Raw genomic sequence first — 15,831 nt, forward strand, 5'->3', positions numbered from 1 at the left:
CGAAATGACGACAGAGAACGAGTTTATCGACGCAGAGGGGACCATCTTGACAGACAGATTAGAGCACGCCATCAGCCTCCTGTCAACAGACAAGAATTGCAGCAGGCCCTGAGAAACGAGTGGCAACAGATTCCTGTCCACGTCATCAGAAGACTGACATCATCGATGAGGCCGCGTATCACAGCATGCATTGAGGCAGCTGGAGGCCATACACGCTATTGAAGGCAACTGTGTCGACAATGAACTTGTACTGTGTCTGACAATGTTTTGGTGACATTTCAGACAACTTTTGAAAATGAAATTTCTTACCCCATCATTGTTTACCTTGAGCTTACATTACCTGTGATTGCACAATTTCATTCAAACTGTTGTTTATCAATCATTTGCTACCCCTCCCTAGATTAAATTATAATTCACAACAAAACCTCTTCTTGTTATTTTTTTTATTGATGATGGAACTCGACCTATACTTTCTTTTGCCGCCCAGTTTATTACGTCTAACTTTTCAAACCCCCATACATCTGAAATATACTCAACAACAAAAGTTCCTGTGACACCAATATTTGAGTGTATTTTTCAAACAAGTAAAGTTTGGTTTTCAATATTGTAGTACATGTATGGGATCAAGTCACAAAAACGCAACTACTACAGAAAAGCATGCATTCCATGCAAAAGTTGACGTTTATGCAAGCCCCATGCATTTCACTACCCAAGAATGGGTATAAAAACATGTGCGTTAATGGGATTCAATATGCATTGTTTAGCATCGTGCTAACAACACCCACTCAGAAAAACAACAAAATTACGCAATTATTCAACATTATGAAATGTCACGCCTGTACGAAAATGAGCGTCTGCGAGCCATTGGTATGCTTGAAGCAGGATCGAGTCAACGTGATGTTGCAAGACAATTTAACGTCCACAGAAACACCATTTGGTGTTTATGGCAACGTTGGCAACATACGAATGCAGTCAGAGACCATCCTCGGAGTGGCAGGCCACGCGTAACCAATAATCGACAAGACAACTGGATTCGAACAACACACCTACGAAATCGATTCCAGCCAGCAACAGTGACTGCAAGAAGCATCCCTGGCCTTCGACGAACATCGACACAAACCGTACGTCGTCGCCTGAGGTGTGCAGGGATTGTCGCCAGAAGACCCGCCAGACGTCCCATTTTGACAGGAAACCACCGTCAAGCACGTCTACAGTGGTGCAGACAGCGTCTACGCTGTACGGTCATGCAGCGGGGACAAGTTCTATTCACTGACGAGTCTCGTTTTCAGCTCAGCCACGGCGATGGACGGATTCGAGTGTACCGACGTCGAGGTGAACATTACGTCAATCATTGTGCCATGGAAGAAGATCGGTTCGGAGGCGGCAGCGTTATGGTATGGGGTGGGCTTACAGCAAGACAGGGGACCCGTTTGATAGTGGTAGAGGGAAATCTCAATGGACAGCGCTACCGCGATGAGATCATCGGCCCTGTTGTTCTACCGTTTTTGCGTCGTCACGGCCCAGGCATTACCTTTCAACATGACAACGCCCGGCCTAATATTGCTCGACTTGTTCAGGTATCTCTTCAACAAAACAACGTGAATGTCATCCCCTGGCCGGCTCGCTCCCCTGATCTCTCACCAATCGAGCACATGTGGGATGAGATGGATCGGTGCCTTCGAAGTCAACAACGTGTTCTACAGACACTCCAGGAACTTCGAAACATGCTCCAGCAGATATGGTTGGTTTGTTGTTTGACGCCGCACTCAGCACTTTTACAGCTGTATGACGGCGGTCTGTAAATAATCGAGTCTGGACAAGACAATCCAGTGATTAATATCATGAGCATCGATCCACGCAATTGGGATCGATGACATGCATCAACCGAGTCTGTCCACCCGATCCCGTTAGTCGCCTTTTACTCCAGCAGATAAGGACAGATATCCCAAAGGACTTTGTGCGACGCCTGGTTCATTCCATCAGACGAAGATGTGTTGCTTGCATCGCAACCAGAGGTGGACACACACGCTATTGATTTGTAAATTGAAATTTTGGCATGATCATGTTCTTTATGAAATAACGCATTTTCTGAAATCAGTATGGCAAATTAAACCATTTGAACACTTACAGGAGTCTTTTATCTGTTGTAATTGTTTCAGATTTGGTAAAAAACATAACTTTGCATTAAGTCTTATTCAATGTCACAGGAACTTTTGTTGTTCAGTATATATACTCACACGCAAAAGAAACGCAAGTGGTTTTAAGCAAATAGGTAACAAACACGGAACCATAAATTGATACGAGTTTTAGCCTGATGGTGTTCTCAATATTTTTGATTGCTTTTTTGAAGCGCCGTGTAAAAACGCAACATAAAAAACGAATCGCCAAAACGCACCATTTCATTGAATATGTAGGTATAATGCACCCATTTCTCGCGAAATCGAAAATGCACGAACTGTCACGAACTGTAGTGGGTAACCGATTCTTGGACCTACCACTCCTTGGTCAACAATGCCACGCCTAACTCAAATTCAGAGAAACCAGGCTATCGGACGTTTGGAAGCTGGAGAGTCTGTCAAAGATGTTGCCCGTCATTTCAACGTTAACATAGTCACAATTTACCGTCTCCTGCATCGATACAATGCTACACAGACTACAGATGACCTTCCTCGGAGAGGTTGTCCTAGGGTCACTACACCTCGGCAGATTACCCGTCAACACCAGCGACTTCCGTTCCTAAATGCAAGTGAAAGTGCTCGACAGACCATAGGAACACATAATCGAAACACTAGCCGGAACACTGTGATCCGACGTCTCCGTTTCAACAACCTCAGATGTCGCCGACCAGCACGTCGTCCTGTTCTCCAACCACAGCATCGACAAGCACGACTTCAGTGGGCACAGTGTCATCACAATTGGCGTCATCGTGAGTGGAGGCGTGTCATCTTCTCTGATGAAAGTCGCTTTTGTGTCTCCCATGCAGACGGAAGAGTCAGAATTTGGCGGCGTCGAGGTGATCGTTTCGCTGACAGAAACGTTGTGGAAAGGGATCCATGGGGTGGGCCTAGCGTCATGATATGGGCAGGGATTGGACTTAATGCGAGACTTGGACCAATGTGCTTTCTGAATGTTGGTCAAGGTCGGGGACACGGCGTCAGTGCTCAGCGGTATATCGACCAAGTGATCAGACCCCACGTTGTTCCATTTTTTGCACAACATCAACACATTTTCCAGCAGGACAACGCTCGTCCCCATGTTGCCAGAGCTACCATGCCCTTTGTGCAACAACACAACATCCGTGTTCTACCGTGGTCAGCCCTCAGCCCTGATCTGAACACTTGTTTGATGATATGTCATCGATTATTTACAGACAGCCGTCATATAGCTGGAATATTGCAGAGTCCGGCGTCAAACAACCAGCCAACCAACCAACCAACCAACCTGGTTGTACACCTGATTCACGTGGGAAATACTCGGATAATGTATTATTTGATTTTACCAAATATTTTGTTATTCATATAAAACGCTTCGGTCAGTTGGTTATTATTTTTTCATATGCTGTCGGTAGACACTTAAATTTCTTTCTGTATTATTTTTCTTAAAACGACGTTTGGCTTTGTAACACATAATTTTTCTTGCCTTTTTACATTCATTTTCGAACCATGGTTTATCAGTTTTACTACTGTACACAGCTTTGCCTCTGCAGCTTCTAAAATGCTGCATGCGCAGCGCCAGTTAGCACGTGCGCTATGCTGTCTCCAAGATTGTTGACGGGCTGACTGGGTGAGTTATTTATTTGTTCGACATCAATACCTTAGCGGAATAAGTCAGTTTTGTTGCTATCACTTCTCCATTCCTTATGTATGCTGGTTGGTTGGGTGGGGTCCGGGTTTTCTAAGTTAGGTTTTGTCACAGTGAACGTGAGTGGAAATGTACATCTAAGAATGTCAGGGAGAACTCCTATTTATCAAATGTTATGAAAAGGGGTAGGCACATAGGAGATGCAATGACATAATCAATTAAAGGTTGGTCCTTACATGATGTTTTTCCACTTAGTCCATCTAGTCAATTTAGTCACTGGCCACTGGCGTTCCCATTTTGTTGATTCTTAGCGAGCTTTGATTAGTATATTTGTCTTTATCACCTCCCCAATGACGTTAAACTGCAAATCACACATTGAAGCCCATCCTATACGACATGGTAATATATGACTCGAGACCCGTGAAGATCCAGGCTCGCTGACGTAGTTGATGGAGGTCATCGTATCCCATTTGCGTAGATTGATTCTCATGATGACAATCACTGGGTTGTCTGGTCAGACTCGAATCTTTACAGACCGCCGCTATAGAGCTGGAATATTGCTGAGTGCGGCGTCAAACATCAAAGAACAACAGGTTTAAGAAAACCAGTCAAAGTAAAAGATTTGCTTATGCTCAAAATAAGAAATTGCTTCCTGAAAACAACAAACAAACAAACAACATAACATAGCGACTGGTAGCAACGAAGACCCTGCTTTGACATATTCAGACCATTAAGAAATATTTACAGCATCGTTACGGAAAGGAAAGAAAGTTTATTTTTTTCTAAAATTGATGATCAAATCTATAATAACCGAAGTGAGTGAGTATGGTTTTACGCCACTTTTAGCAATATTCCAGCAATATTGCCTCGAATCTGCGTCTTTGTCATGACGAACGAAAGCTTTAACCACGAGGCTACCCCACCGCCCCAATTACGGAAGTAGTGAAACGTGGTGGCGTCTACTGAAAAAAACCACTATTTAAACAGCTAAAATGGAGCTTAGATGTTTCTTTCCATATTAATAATAGCCATAATATTTATGCCGATAACAAATCCCTCGCAGATGGGATGAATGGATGAACGATACGGTTCCCTGCCCAAGAACGCCAAACAGAAAGAGGCAACCAGGTATACCTAAACGATATTGTCCTTGTCAAATACCATGCGATGAAGTCAAGGAGCTGTTGTACCCGTGTATCAGCAATAAGGTTCTGCGCATCACCATTGTGTTATTCACTTACACACTTTTAAAATAAGTATGTTGTTTCATAGAAACCCTGATATATCCAAAGAGGCCTCCTTCATTCCTATTCACAAAAAGAAGAGTAATAGTGCATTTGAATTACTTCAGAGATAACAACACGCTTCGAAACTTACAGGGGCACGGGTGGCCCGGTCGTCTAAGACTCCGCGATTCGCTGTGCAGTGTTGGGTACATTTGGCCACGCCAGAAACCTATGATTGTGTGTTCGAATCCCGGTTCACCCCAATTATGTCTCTAGGTTTGTCATCACCATACCCGTGCTCGTGGGTTTAACCGAAGTGGTAAAAGTCTGAGACCTGCATCACTTCGGGCTTTCCTCCCCGTTATGAAGTTAACGATGAAGACACATGTGATATGGTAGTCATATTCCATTCTTGCTCCAATGATGTTGTGCTAATGATATGCTGGATAATCTTCCCGAGACAAGGGAGTTAACAGGCTATATTAGTCCAGTTACACTCTACTACTATGCTATGACACACAACCTCAATTCTCAACTCTATGGCAATTCCTTAGACACCACAAAGGTTAATCCAAGAATCTTGACATTCGTTCATAATCATATGAAATAGGCAAAACTATTGATAATTGATCAGTAAACAAGATTTATAATTTATTACTCCGACCAACACACATTCGTCATATCTACAAGTTATTGCTACCTTGAATGTATACCCAACTGTTAAAGAAACGCATAACTGAAAGAAAGGCAAAATTAATGTTTAATACTTTAGCATGATCAATTTTGGTCGTTACTAATAGATTTGTTATATTCAACATTTTAGCTTCAATGACCTACAAACAATATCTTTCTAGCTCATATAGTTTCCAAGATATAACCCTTCCAACTTATCCGGCATGTGCGTTTCTTTTTTAGTTGAGTATATTTGCATTTGTGATGTAGCGGTATTTATAATCGTACGGCTTGTTAACCAATCTAAACCAGCATAATTGACTGAAATCAAAAGATGTTTAACCATATCTGTCCTTGTTTGTTGATGTGAAAACTTAATTAGGGCCTTTGCACAAGTAATGAATGAGGCAGGATGGCCTCAGGTTTTCGCGAACACCCGGTATTTGACAGTTATTTCATTAACAAGTGATTATGATGCAGTGGGAATCATACAATGGATATCTGATTTCTTCTGATTGATGCGACTGTAGTGTACATATATAAAAAGAGTATATACAATTTGTTAATACTGTTCATGAAAGAGGGGCGGTCGGGTAGCCTAGTGGTTAAAGCGTTCGCTCGTCACGCCGAAGACCCGGGTTCGAATCCCGACTTGGGTACAATGTGTGAAGCCCATTTCTGGTGTCCCCTGCCGTGATATTGCTGGAATATTGCTAAAAGCGGCGTAAAACCAAACTCACTCACTCACTCTTCATGAAAAGGGCATAGACGGCCATCTTGTTGAATCTGAAACGCGTAACCTGTATATCTTTTCGATCTGGAGTCCCCATTCAAAGTTCACTTTACGATTTGCTTGTTGGGGGACTCTTTGTTATGATTTCTTGATGTTGTTTACAAATTCATTTGAACTCTGTAGGAGTGTGGCTGAAGAGATGCTAAAAACACGCAATGCCCAAGATGGAACTTCATCGGGAAAGGTTGTAACAAACACCAACATCTCCTGCGTGTATTGGTATCGATGGTAGCTGGTTGCTATGTGATAAGCTAGAGTGATGACAAGATATTTCATCTTGACAAAAACAAACAACTCCATAAAAATTGAAAAAGAGCCCCGGTGAGATGGGAGATTCTTACCTGTGGAACATCTGGGATATTCCTTAAGCTGACTTACTTTGTTTAAGCTACAGCTTTAAGTAAGGTCTGGGTTGAATGGAAAATAATATGGTTCAGGGACTGTAAGACCGACTATGATTGGCCACTGTGCCAGCATTAAACAGAATAGGCGCCGGGCCTCCAATACAGTGAGTGAGTGAGTTGGGTTTAAGGCCGCTTTTAACATTATTCCAGTTATATTGAGACGTGTCAGCTTAATGTGGGAGAAAAGTCCGAAATGATGCAGGTCTTAGACGTTTACTACTTTGGTGAAGCCCAAGAGCACGGGTATGTTGTTGACAAGCCTTGAAACTTAATCGGGGTGAACCAGGATTCGAACCCACAATAGAGGTTTCTGGCGTGCCCAAGGGACGCAACTCTGCACAGCGAATCGTGGCGCCTTAGACGACTGGGCCACCCGTGCTCCCTGGCTCCAGAAGAATATACATGACATAAAAATATGTTTTAATACCCGACTGAACAACTGTTCACAGTCAAACACCGTTGTGTCGAAGTAAAAGCTTGGTCCCTGCATTTTCTTTCTTTATTCATCATTAGTTGTTGTGTCGAACCTCGGAGAGCTCGAAGTATTTATGTAGGTCCTTTCAAGCAACGTTTGCCTGTATATGAAGGTTTATTTCAACCGACCCAGCTATGTGAGATAAGAAAAAGGAAAAAGGAAACGAATTCAAAAAATAAATTACGATAAACCCCAAAAGAGAATTCGAAGAAAAAAACAGCCCAGAAAGCCAAAAAGAAGAGCAATAGTGTATTTGAATTACTTCAGAGATAACAACACGCTTCGAAACTTACGGGGGCACGGGTGGCCCTGTCGTCTAAAACGCCGCGATTCGCTGTGCAGCGTTGGGTACCTTTGGGCACGCCAGAAACCTATGATTGTGTGTTCGAATCCCGGTTCACCCCAATTATGTCTCTAGGTTTGTCCTCACCATACCCGTGCTCGTGGGTTTAACCGAAGTGGTAAAAGTCTGGGACCTGCATCACTTCGGGCTTTCCTCCCCGTTATGAAGTTAACGATGAAGACACATGTGATATGGTAGTCATATTCCATTCTTGCTCCAATGATGTTGTGCTAATGATATGCTGGATAATCTTCCCGAGACAAGGGAGTTAACAGGCTATATTAGTCCAGTTACACTCTACTACTATGCTATGACACACAACCTCAATTCTCAACTCTATGGCAATTCCTTAGACACCACAAAGGTTAAATCCAAGAATCTTGACATTCGTTCATAATCATATGAAATAGGCAAAACTATTGATAATTGATCAGTAAACAAGATTTATAATTTATTACTCCGACCAACACACATTCGTCATATCTACAAGTTATTGCTACCTTGAATGTATACCCAACTGTTAAAGAAACGCATAACTGAAAGAAAGGCAAAATTAATGTTTAATACTTTAGCATGATCAATTTTGGTCGTTACTAATAGATTTGTTATATTCAACATTTTAGCTTCAATGACCTACAAACAATATCTTTCTAGCTCATATAGTTTCCAAGATATAACCCTTCCAACTTATCCGGCATGTGCGTTTCTTTTTTAGTTGAGTATATTTGCATTTGTGATGTAGCGGTATTTATAATCGTACGGCTTGTTAACCAATCTAAACCAGCATAATTGACTGAAATCAAAAGATGTTTAACCATATCTGTCCTTGTTTGTTGATGTGAAAACTTAATTAGGGCCTTTGCACAAGTAATGAATGAGGCAGGATGGCCTCAGGTTTTCGCGAACACCCGGTATTTGACAGTTATTTCATTAACAAGTGATTATGATGCAGTGGGAATCATACAATGGATATCTGATTTCTTCTGATTGATGCGACTGTAGTGTACATATATAAAAAGAGTATATACAATTTGTTAATACTGTTCATGAAAGAGGGGCGGTCGGGTAGCCTAGTGGTTAAAGCGTTCGCTCGTCACGCCGAAGACCCGGGTTCGAATCCCGACTTGCGTACAATGTGTGAAGCCCATTTCTGGTGTCCCCTGCCGTGATATTGCTGGAATATTGCTAAAAGCGGCGTAAAACCAAACTCACTCACTCACTCTTCATGAAAGGGGCATAGACGGCCATCTTGTTGAATCTGAAACGCGTAACCTGTATATCTTTTCGATCTGGAGTCCCCATTCAAAGTTCACTTTACGATTTGCTTGTTGGGGGACTCTTTGTTATGATTTCTTGATGTTGTTTACAAATTCATTTGAACTCTGTAGGAGTGTGGCTGAAGAGATGCTAAAAACACGCAATGCCCAAGATGGAACTTCATCGGGAAAGGTTGTAACAAACACCAACATCTCCTGCGTGTATTGGTATCGATGGTAGCTGGTTGCTATGTGATAAGCTAGAGTGATGACAAGATATTTCATCTTGACAAAAACAAACAACTCCTTATAAATTGAAAAAGAGCCCCGGTGAGATGGGAGATTCATTACCTGTGGAAAATCTGGGATATTCCTTAAGCTGACTTACTTTGTTTAAGCTACAGCTTTAAGTAAGGTCTGGGTTGAATGGAAAATAATATGGTTCAGGGACTGTAAGACCGACTATGATTGGCCACTGTGCCAGCATTAAACAGAATAGGCGCCGGGCCTCCAATACAGTGAGTGAGTGAGTTGGGTTTAAGGCCGCTTTTAACATTATTCCAGTTATATTGAGACGTGTCAGCTTAATGTGGGAGAAAAGTCCGAAATGATGCAGGTCTTAGACGTTTACTACTTTGGTGAAGCCCAAGAGCACGGGTATGTTGTTGACAAGCCTTGAAACTTAATCGGGGTGAACCAGGATTCGAACCCACAATAGAGGTTTCTGGCGTGCCCAAGGGACGCAACTCTGCACAGCGAATCGTGGCGCCTTAGACGACTGGGCCACCCATGACATAAAAATATGTTTTAATACCCGACTGAACAACTGTTCACAGTCAAACACCGTTGTGTCGAAGTAAAAGCTTGGTCCCTGCATTTTCCTTCTTTATTCATCATTAGTTGTTGTGTCGAACCTCGGAGAGCTCGAAGTATTTATGTAGGTCCTTTCAAGCAACGTTTGCCTGTATATGAAGGTTTATTTCAACCGACCCAGCTATGTGAGATAAGAAAAAGGAAAAAGGAAACGAATTCAAAAAATAAATTACGATAAACCCCAAAAGAGAATTCGAAGAAAAAAACAGCCCAGAAAGCTGAATTCTAATCAGGTCTTCAGCAACCCATGCTTGCCGTAAAATGCGACTATACTTGTCGTGAGAGGCGACTAATGGGATCGGGGCACCGTACCACAAAGGGATCTTAGCGCTACAAAGACAGTCAGTGTTAAAGTATGGGAGTTACGATGACCTTAGCGCTAAAATGGCTTTATGGAACGGGGCCCGGGTGGTCAGGCTCGTTGACTTGGTTGATGCATGTCATCGTATCCCAATTGCGTGGATCGATGCTCATGATGTCACTCACTGGATTGTCTGTTCCATACTCGATTATTTACAGGCCACGGTCATAGAGCTGGAATATTGCTGAGTGCGGCGTCAAACATCAAAGAACAACAGGTTTAAGAAAACCAGTCTTTGCTCATGCTCAAAATAAGAAATTGCTTCCTGAAAACAACAAATAAACAACATAGCATGGCAAAAAGTGGCAACAAAGACTCTGCTTTGACATATTCAGACTATTGAGAAATAGTTATAGCCTCGTTTCGGAAAGTTAAGAAAGTTTATTTTTTCTTAAATTGATGATCAAGTCTATAATAACCGAAGTGAGTGAGCGCTTTTAGCAATATTCCAGGAATATCGAATCAAATCTGCGTCTTTGGTGTGACGAACGAAAGCTTCAACCGCGAGGCTACCCCGATTACTGTAGAAGTGAAACGTAGAAGTGTCTACTGAAAAAAACACTATTTAAACAGCTAAAATGGAGCTAAGATAATTCCTTCAATATTGATAATAACCGTAATATTTATGACGATAACAAATCCCTCGCAGATGGGATGAATGGATGAAAGATACGGTTTCCTGCCCAAGAACGCCAAACAGAAAGAGGCAACCAGGTATACCTAAACGATATTGTCCTTGTCAAATACCATGCGATGAAGTCAAGGAGATGTTGTACCCGTGTATCAGCAGTAAGGTTCTGCGCATCACCATTGAGTTATTCACTTACACACTTTTAAAATAAGTATGTTGTTTCATAGAATCCCTGACATATCGAAAGAGGCTTCAGAGAAAAGAACACGCTTCCAAACTTACGGCGGCACGGGTGTTCCAGTCGTCTAAGATAACGCGATTCGCTGTGCAGCGTTGCGTCCCTTGGACACACCAGAAACCTATAATTGTGTGTTCGAATCCCGGTTCGCCCCAATTATGTTTCTAGGTTTGTCAGCACCATACCCTTGCTCGTGGCTTTCACCGATGTGGTAAACGTCTGAGACCTGCATCATTTCTGGCTTTTCTCCCACATGAAGCTGACACGCCACGATATAACTGGAATACTGTTAAAAGCGACGTTAAACCCAACTCACTCACTCACTCAAAACGTGATTTTCAGCCTATTGCTGGTGTAATTCTAGCAAAGCCTGCGTTGATCAACCCTTTGACATGTGTGAGTTTGAATGTTGTTTTATGTCTAAGCCATGAACCCTTCACAGTTTACCCAGATGGGATAAAAAGGGTTGAGCCCACAACGTCTGACTGGCGTACGTAAGACATCTTGAACGTGTTGTGCCCCAAGGACAACTGTTTTATACTTTACTGGTTTCTTATTCAGGCGAATTTTCTCCATGAGTTGAACTTTCGTTTCAGGTGGTTTGAAGTGGACATTGCAAGACGTCAGATATTCCTGCATGGTCTTCAGACTACTCATGGTTGGCACGACAGTATCTGGTTCTCGGAGGTTATGATCATTGGGGGTCTCCATGACAGTGACCCTGGGGTTGTTCGGACCGGGCAGTAGCTGTTGTTCCAACCAATCTATGAAAACTATTCATTTCCATATGATAATAAAGTCCCGAGTGTGTCTTTGGACAACCTCTACATTCTTTGTTATATTTACCGAACAGTAGACTTGTTGGTATGAAAGTCCGGGTAATTCGGTTCGGTAGTTTGGTGATACATCCTACCTAAACTACTAAATAGTTTCTCTCTCTAGTGTGAAGGACTTGTATACATTTCCTACGACAGACTCAGTGTCGTGTACCATGGCTATGTCTGTGCAAGTGTAATGCAAAATGCATCATTGGAAATGATGATGATGATGATGATGATGATGATGTACAGATTAAAATACAGAAATGCAGCAAGGAGGGTTTGGGTGATCAGTAACCAGGTCAGGCTTGTTAGGCTCATCATCAGCTCAGGGCCCTTGCCCCCTCTACACGCAGCCCAGACAGCGAATGGGACTTCTCCCAGGAAGCGCTGCCTGGTCAAACCCACCCAGACCTTTTCGGAGAATGTGAATACTCCCCAACACTGCAGCCTTCTGCATTACCCAGATTGTCAGAATGGCTGTATCTCTGGTAGCAAACCCGTGTACTCTTCCAATGCCAGTCAACAGACTGGGAGGTACCAAACCTAAGGTACCGAGGACAATGAGTCTTATTATTACGGAGTCACATGTGCATATTTCTATAGTTCGTTTCAAACTTCCCTCACTGTTCTAAATCTGAACTTGCTGTTTTCATTCGATTTCTTCAATTTAAATGTGTCGATTGGACTTCCTGTGACTAAAATATTCTGAACCGCAAAAGAAACGTCACCATTGATAGATATTTAAGGAACCTTATTTGTCCAAACACTGTAAACATACTTTGAGACATATTAAAAAGATGAAACTTGGCAAAACTGATCATCAAAGTTGAAATTAAAGTGTCAAATGTTCTTAAAATGAAACACAACACCAGTCTCTGAGAAATTGGCATCACAAGTCAGTATCTCGTGTGTCCGCCATGTGCTTTGATGACTGCCGTGCAACGTCGATACATGGAATGGATGAGGCGGTTGAGCACTTGAGCCCACGCTCTGAGGAACCACTGCATGGTTCTGATGCCATTCTGCTGGAGGAAGTCTCTTGTTGCTCTCGCAGTGTGGGCACGGGCGTTATCATGCTGAAATTCGTGGTTGCGGCGACGTGCCAAATGAGGTACGGCGTGTGCTCTCAAGACTAGACCGGTTCTGGAAGACCACAGGGCCGACCCTCTGTGCAAGACCAATTCCACCCCACACAATGATGCCCGGACCACCCTATTCCTGCACCATGACCGTGGAATAAATTTATTTTATGAAAAACAAATTTTAGGAGTCAAGTAGGATATTGTGTAATATAAGAGAGTCTAGGACCACCCCACGAGTCTCTTTCAACAACACAAGCATCCGAATGACGTTCCCCATGACGTCGCCAGACTCTTTCTCTCTCTCTGCCATCTGCTTGTGAGATACAGTAACTCTTCTCCACTGCTGGTGACGCAAATGCTGGTGATGTGTTGCCCACTGAAGACGGTCCCGGCGATGACGTGGTGTCAGAATGGGTCCTCGGTGTGGCCTGTGACAATCGTCGATGCACGGTGTCCGCACTAATGTGTCGCTGGTGTCCCCATGGTCTGTCGAGCAGTTTCTGCAGCAGTAACAAAGTGATCTTGAAGATGCTGTCGCACATTCTGACGATCGTGGTCGGCCATCTGTAGTGTTGGTGGTCTGGAGCCTGTATATGGTCCTTACGTGGACTTGAAATGCATTGGCTACTTGCCGGGCGGTTTGTCCAGCTTGCAATCGTCCAAGTGCTGATTTCGTGTCAATCTTGGCATGTGGCAGCAATTTAATAACGAATGAATGTTATCCGATCTGGCTGGATTTGTATAGGGCGAGAAATGGAGGAACGCATGCGCATTTCAATTTGCTCGGAATCACGTGCATAGGGTTGCCATGACTGTTGCCGTGATGCGTTTAGGCGATCAGTTTTATTGTCATTTGCTTTGTTTTTTTATCATCAAATTTCATTTCCCCGGACAATGTAACGTTAAATTTTAGAAACTTTGATAAAAGTACCCAGATATTTAACTGACAACTTTTCATATAGTGTTACTTGGGGTGACGTTTCTTTTGCGGTTCAGTATATTTTATACCACAGATAGTTAGATGAATAGCAACAGTCTGCAAAAATGTTTTTCCGTATATATTTTCGACATAGGGTCCTCATTCAAAGTTCACCCATGGCTCCTTGTAATTTAGGAATTTGTTTGAACTCTGTTGGATGGTAATTGAAGAGGTGCTGAAACTTGCAATGCACAAGATGGAATTTTTTCGGGATCGGTTGAAGTAAACATCACCTCCCCCTTCGTGTGTTTGTATCGATGGTAGCTGGTTGCCATGCCACACGTGGAGAAAATTAGAAGGGAGTGACCAACTGGTTGCGCACGGACTGTCTCAAGCGTTGCCCATTGGTGGAGAAAGAACGTCAGCACAGTGGGAGGTGTGAAAAATACACAATTTTATAAACGTTCTATTTCAATCCTCCACGACGTCTTTCACGCTTCAAATATTTATTAGGCATTACGAACAGTGGGGTTTGCCCAAAATAGATATGAAACAGTCTCCCACTGTCAAAGCTCCCTATAAAAGCCCAGACACTCTATGCAACGTTATTTCTGTAGAAGCATCCATTCGATTAGTTTGGTTCCCGGACTCGGAACAGAAGCTCCTGGTAGTTCTATAATAGTACAAGAACGCTTTGTAGCTATAGTCTCGGCCATGGCAGCTGCTCATTCCAACCAAACCTTCAAGATCGTTGTCCTTGGTGCTCCTGGAGTTGGGAAGAGCACCATCATCTCCCAGTTCCTGCATCGGAAGTTCCTTGAGTTACACTGGTTCACCATCGAGCTGGAACAACAGACAACTTTGATCGGTAAGGAAGGACGACAAGTCTCCCTCGAGATCGTGGACACTCCAGGTGGATACTGCTTTGGGGCAAGAAGAAGGTTTGCAATTGAGTCGGGTGATGCATTTATTCTTGTATTCTCTTTGGAAGATGAATGCTCGTTTGAGACAGTAGCCATGATCAGGGAGGATATCCTTCGTATCAAGAGGAAGAATAAAGTTCCGATCCTTTTGGTAGGAAACAAGACTGACATTGAGGATGATAAAAGAATCACGGGGCAAATTGGTGCTGAACTTTTTGCCAAGAAAGAATGGAAAACCAAGTACGTTGAGGCTTGTGGCAAGGACCACAGCAGTGTCACACGGGCGTTTCAGAAGCTGCTCAAACTGGCAAAGATTAAGGTCGAACTAAGCTCCCATGAAGAAGGGGAAACGCGAAGGTTTACCTTCCCTGGAAGCGTGAAGCGAAAACTTAGGGCCATTGGTAAGAGACGAAGTTCTGTTGCATAGTTATTTCATATGTTGAATAAATTGGTATTTTGGTGCATAATTAAATAATTATGATGCTGTAAGACTTGATAAACGACTTAATAAATCTATTTCTATCATTTTGTTGTCTCTTTTCAGTACATGCGATATCGTGTGACTGGATTTCTGGTCCATCACCTGATTATCTGATTATTTTATATGCAGCTGTCGCTTAGCAGGAGAAGGGCTGTGCGGCGTGAGGCAGCAAACGGATACGATATTTCTGCAATTGAGGGAGTGGTGGGTGCTACCGATAGGTCAGGACATGCTCCATATTCCCGAAGACCGCCTCCGTGGTCTAGTGGTAGAGCGTCCGCCCGTAGAGCGGAAGGTCCAGGGTTCGATCCCCGGCCGCGTCATACCAAAAGACGTTAAAAGAAGGTTCTTGTTGTGACCCTGTCATGCGCTCGGCATTAAGGGGCTAAAACAAGGACTGGTCGGCTCTGAGTCAGTATACTGTGTCTGAATGGGGTATTCATGTTAAACTGCGGCATGGTATCTCAGAGAGCTTGCACTATAAATCGGCATACAAGCAGCCACACACATACACACACGTACATGCACGTCG

At 43.1% G+C, this 15,831-nt stretch overlaps 1 protein-coding gene across 1 annotated transcript; it reads left to right on the forward strand.

Annotated features, from left to right (window-relative positions):
- The first annotated feature begins 14,609 nt into the window (after positions 1 to 14,609).
- Positions 14,610 to 15,245, forward strand: LOC139470790 (ras-related protein Rap-2a-like). Its single transcript, XM_071253081.1, has one exon. The coding sequence runs from the start codon at positions 14,610 to 14,612 to the stop codon at positions 15,243 to 15,245; it is 636 nt and encodes a 211-aa protein (XP_071109182.1).
- Positions 15,246 to 15,831: the final 586 nt, after the last annotated feature.

Source organism: Haliotis cracherodii, unplaced genomic scaffold (genome assembly GCF_022045235.1).
Source record: "Haliotis cracherodii isolate W230 unplaced genomic scaffold, xgHalCrac1.p SCAF_21, whole genome shotgun sequence".
Lineage (NCBI taxonomy): Eukaryota > Metazoa > Mollusca > Gastropoda > Lepetellida > Haliotidae > Haliotis > Haliotis cracherodii.

What these genes read in the sequence shown, in the direction of transcription:
- LOC139470790 (XM_071253081.1), top strand. Translation starts at nt 14,610, where the DNA reads ATGGCAGCTGCTCATTCCAACCAAACCTTCAAGATCGTTGTCCTTGGT.